The sequence below is a fragment of the Arachis duranensis genome, chromosome 4, assembly GCF_000817695.3.
Source record: "Arachis duranensis cultivar V14167 chromosome 4, aradu.V14167.gnm2.J7QH, whole genome shotgun sequence".
Taxonomy (NCBI): Eukaryota; Viridiplantae; Streptophyta; class Magnoliopsida; order Fabales; family Fabaceae; genus Arachis; species Arachis duranensis.
Window position 1 is genome coordinate 10826758 of NC_029775.3, and position 5628 is coordinate 10832385.

General features: G+C 29.5%; 1 protein-coding gene across 1 annotated transcript in view; it reads left to right on the forward strand.

Moving 5' to 3' along the window:
* LOC107483334 (uncharacterized) overlaps nt 1-1632 on the forward strand; it is a 2754-nt gene extending 1122 nt beyond the window's left edge. The window contains exons 3-5 of the mRNA XM_021140072.2: nt 980-1223; nt 1343-1518; nt 1609-1632. Coding sequence (XP_020995731.2) covers nt 980-1223; nt 1343-1518; nt 1609-1632 — 444 coding nt within the window. The remainder of the gene's footprint in view (nt 1-979; nt 1224-1342; nt 1519-1608) is intronic.
* Nucleotides 1633-5628: the final 3996 nt, after the last annotated feature.

Genomic DNA, 5628 nt, shown 5'->3' on the forward strand with positions numbered 1-5628 from the left:
GGTTTGTTCCTCATGCTCTTCCTACTTCAAATTTCTTATCTTTTGTTGCAAAGGGTACTTCATAGTTAATATAACTTTACATAGCTATAAGAAGCTTCAATGATCAGTATTTAATGAACCAATACTTTTTATCTATTTTTATCTCGAAGCTTTTTTTAGTTAAAATTTATCATAAAGAGAAAAAGAAATTGGACAATGAAAACAGAGTAATCAAATTGGAGGAAGAAAAGAAAAACACTACAGCTTAAAGGATCAAATACCTTTAAGTTTGGAGGGAATGAGGGATGTTATGTTAGGCCAATTTCACTTTGCCAAAATTTAAAAGTAGAATAAATAGAGTTTATTTAGGTTTTATGTTTGCAGAATTTTACTTTTTTAAATTTATTATTCTAATATTTAGAAGCACTTGCTTGTTTAGAAACACTTGCTTGTTTGTGCTTCTCAGAAGGGTTTGTGCCTTTGAGAAGAGCAAACTCTCAGAAGTGTATGATTGTTTAGAAACACTTGCTTGTTTATGGTTTTATCTTATTAGAATGTGTTTATCAATTTATACTAATCATGATTTTGTTACTATACTTTCAGGTACATAGATGGCCAAGAATGGGAGGCCATCAATTCATAGGAATGAGAACTCAACATCAAAAGCTGACTAAAAAATGTGATATTCGCGGCAACATTTTCTTGTGGGCATTTAAGGGAGTTATGGATTAGAACCCTTCCCCATTTGGGCACATTTTGCTTGATCAGAGTTTTAGCCCCAACTGTATAATGCATCCAGATACTTACCTAAATAAGGTAATCATGTCTTTCTTCTTGTTCCAAAGATTAATAGACATTGTAGGCTTTAATTTTCAGTTGAGAATGAATAGGGCAATAGGCTTTACTGGGGCTGCAATTGTAGTCACGGGCTAATTAAGGAGTTAAGTGAAAGTGACATTTAGAGTTAAGACTTCCTTTATGATTGAGAAATATGCAATAGGTTCTCGTTGGGAGCGAGCAAGGTCCTATGCAGCTTTGGAACATTAGCACAAAGAAAAAGATATTTGAGTTTAAGGGATGGGATTCACCGATCACCTGTTGTGTTTCCTCCCCTGCTCTAGATGTCGTTGCAGTTGGGTGTGCAGATGGAAGCATTCATGTTCATAACATTCGTTATGATAAAGAATTGGTTACATTTACACATTCTACACGAGGTTCTGTCACTGCCTTATCTTTCTGCACTGGTAAGTGTGTGATATTTTGCATAATAAATCAAATATGGAGCTGCCTCTATTCTTCAGGCTTTTAGTGCCTTTTGGTATTTTGTGTTGATTTTGTTGGTGGATTATTTTATCTGGCTTAGATGGAAAACCCCTTCTAGCCTCTGGAGGTTCATCAGGTGTCATAAGCGTATGGAATCTGGAAAAGAAAAGGCTTCAGTCAGTTGTAAAAGAGGCTCATGATAGTGTGATCACATCACTACATTTTTTTGCAAATGAGCCAGTGCTTATGAGTTCTTCAGCAGATAATTCTATTAAGGTGACATTTTTTCTTTTTGGAAGATACATACATGTTTGTGAGCATTTATTTTATGCTTTTGCTCAGATGTGGATTTTGCATTTTGCTCAGATGTCTTATAGAAGTAGTATGTGATTGATAATAATAGTGTAAAACTTTTATATTAACAAAGCATTGAAGTGGAGCAATCTGTTTCAATTATTAATGAAATAAAAAAAAGTTTTAATGTAATGCATTTCATTTTTTTATTAAGATGAAGCTAATTGTGAGTTAAATTAACTAAACTGTGGACCGAAACTGTTAGATCACTAGTTTGTAGCTCAATTGGTAGTTAAAGTGGCTATTGAGAAAGAGTTGCCGTGTATACTTTGGGGTCCCTGTCTTCTCCTATAAGGATCTCCTATAATGCAAAATAAAAGATAAAATGTGTAAGTGCTTATGCTTCATAATATATAATAATAGAATTATGGTTTATTAGCCTAGTTGTGTAAGTGCTTATGCTTATACTCAAACTCCGACAGATATATAATTATGGTTTAGAGGTTATAAATACAAGAACTCGGTTTTTCACAGTATCATTTCCATGAACATTGTAGTGGGAGTATCAAGTTAGCCCTTGTGTAGTTATTGAAGCCGCTGATCATATTTGGTGCTCAAGGTACATCCTTGAGATAATTGTAGTTTATTATATCTGGCTTCTAAAATAATCAGTTATAGATATGCTAAGACAATTTAATTCTTTACATTACAGATTTCTGGTTCTAGTTCTGTTTCATGTCTTATGGACTTTGAATTCTGTGTATGATTTATTGTTCTTGTTATGTAACTTTGTGTAAATTAAAGAACGGTATAGTTAATCTATCTTGAGTTAACTAGGTCTTGTATATAAATTCTGGCAAGAAATTTGTTGCTTGCTAAGAGAAGCTTATTTTCAATGCATTTGTACTCATAATTTGGGTTAACTTGGTAGCATTGTTGTTTTTTGTTTTTGTTTATTTTTCGTACCTCTCCGCAGCATTATCTGTTCATAGACTGGTGTAACTTTTAAAACTCTTATTCTAGTTCACTTTTTCTCGTAACATGCATCATCTAACAAAGTTGGATATTTACTGTGGTTTTTTATTTTGTGATTGCAGAATAATCTTCATGAACTCTGGACCCTTCTCAATTTTCTTCTGCCTGAAATTTTTAGCTCTGCTGAAACTTTTGATGAATGGTTCCAAATATCAGGTGAAATTAAAGTTCTTTGTAGACTGATCATTTAATGACTTGACATTGTCAAATGTTTCTAAAAATTTCTTTTGTAGGTAAAATGGTTCTATTGGATAAGTTACTTCCTAAATTAAAAGAGCATGATTCCCGGGTCCTGATATTCTTACAGGTTAGTTTTCTTGAATTACATTTTGTGGGACCTTATATTAATCGTGATAGGAGTTTAACTTCTGAACATTTTTAAATTGAAATTCTGTCCCACCTTAGCAGCTTCTAAACTGATTAACTGTGAAATTTGCAGCAAGGCCATGGAGCAAGTGAGCAAGAACCAGGCATTAGTAGATGCTATTGGAGAACCAATAGTTAAAGCTCAGGATCATGCTCATAGGATTGGACAGAAGAAATAAGTACAAGTTTTCCAATTTTGCACGGAGGTTTGTAATTGTTGTGCATTATTACTATGTTCACTATTATCTATGCTTTTCTATATAGGCAGCATACATGTAAGGCACCTAATTGGATATATCTAATTTTAAAAAAATTGCAACACATGCTGTCGATGATGCAACTTATAAAATTATTACAATATCAAGATAAAACCTATTGATATTAATCTAGAATGAATGCCATTGTCAGCATTAGTCATTATAGATAAACTAAAAGCCTGTATATCTAGTAAGTGCGATATCTCACTTGTATTGGCACAAAGTTTCTATAAATATCCGACAAGATATATACCCAACTCTGGCACAACAACCAATTTGAAGCACTGAATTTATACTTTTGGTTGGTCTTAATATCTTGTAAATGAAAATTCACAGTATACAATTGAAGAGAAAATAATTGAAAGGTCTTAATATCTTAACATTATCTTTTTTCTCATTCTGTGCCACAGTTGAGCAAAAATGGATGTGGATCCTTCGATGTTCCCACGTGAATTGATGAAAATCCAAAGAATTGCAATTGGGTCTCCTGGAGAGGCTGCTCAGCCTGATGCAATTAGAGCAGCATTTGCAGAATTCTTCTCAATGCTTATTTTTTATTTTGCTGCTGAAGGCTCTGGCATGTCAAACAAAGCACCATAAGGAAATTATTTTTCCTTTGGTGATCAACTCTTCTAAATCAAATCTATCAGGTTCAAGAAGAATTCATGCACACATAGTTAATGGATGCTGATACATGTCCATTTTTTGAGAAAGAATTCAGTTAATTTTTCTGCAATATATGTAAAATTGTGTAAAATTTAGTATGGTTAAACAATATACTGAGAATTATAGTTGATAATACACTTTGTTTATGTTTTGAATTATATTGACTTGCTTGTTTATAATAATTTTCTTTTAATTTTATAATACGATGAATTTGTTTATTTTTTGTAATATTATAAATATTCAAATACAAATTAGATAAAAATTTGTATTAAATTTATATTTATTTTGTATGAAAATAAGTTTATTTTGTAAAAATTTGTATTAAATTTATATTTATTTTGTATAAAAACAAGTTTATTTTGTAATTGAAAAAATAAAAAAATCTATTTTAGTTTACTGACAGATTTACAGATGAATTTTCTGTCTGTAATAAGAGTGTGAGATGATTTTCTAAGGTTAAATTACAGACGGAAAATCTATCAGAAAATCTGTCTATAATTACAGACGAAAAAATCCGTCGGAAAATTCGTCTGTAATTACAGAGGAAAAATCCGTCGAAAAATTCGCCTGTAATTATAGACGGAAAAATCCGTCGGAAAATCCGCCTGTAATTACAAACGGAAAATCCGTCGGAAAGTTCGTCGGCTTCAGGAAATGAATGGAGAATTTACAGAGGGAAAATCAGTCGGTAACTGGTAAAAATTCGTCGGTAATTTTCCGACGGAAAAAAATCCGTCGGTAAATAATTTCCGACGAGGCTTTTACAGAGGGACAAAATCCGTCGGTAACCAAAAATTCGTCTGTAATATATACCAAATCTGTCTGTAAATCTGTCTGTATTAAACCATTTTCTGGTTGTGTACATAAATAAAAAAATATATGAATTATATTTTGTTAAACTCCATGTTACCGGCTATTAAAAACATTTAAATCACATGTATTAATTTTTTGTTATAAATATTTTGTTTTATATATAAGATTATTTTTTATTCTACAATTGTACAATAATATTTTCTATAATATTATTGCTATATATGAAGCAGCTTTATATTACTATAATTATATCAAATTTAATTATGACTGTAAATAAATAAAATAGGAAACAATCAAAAATAATTTTTTTATAGTCAAAATTTATGTAAATATAAAAAATAAAATCACTAATGATTAAAAATTTGAGTAGAAAATAAAAATTCATAAGCTAAATTCAATTTGTTAACTAATTAATTTTATATCCATATAATATTATTATTATTATATATTGATTAAAACTGTGAATACATACTAATAAAATTATTACATACGAATGAGAATTATTATTATTATTATTATTATTATTATTATTGAGTAATGATGATAATTCATGTGATAATGAATATTACCTATAAAATATCTAAAATTAAATAATATTCAAGTATAATTATGTGACAATTATAATTCAAAAATTACTATATATGAAGTCAGGTGAATGATTATTATAATTGATATAATAATTACTATAATTGCTACATATTCTCAATCTTATCGGTTGTATCAATTTAACTATATCAATTATATTCAAATTAGTAGTCAATTATTTTTATGAAAATTCTTGCTATAATCAGGTTATACTTATGAGATTATCTTGTATTAATCGTTATAATTAATTTAATAAAGATATTTATTAAGTATATATGTTATCTATATTAATTATATGCCAATATTTGTAAGAATGAGTTTAAAAAAGTGATATATAAATATATATAATATTATTGTTATATAAAAAATA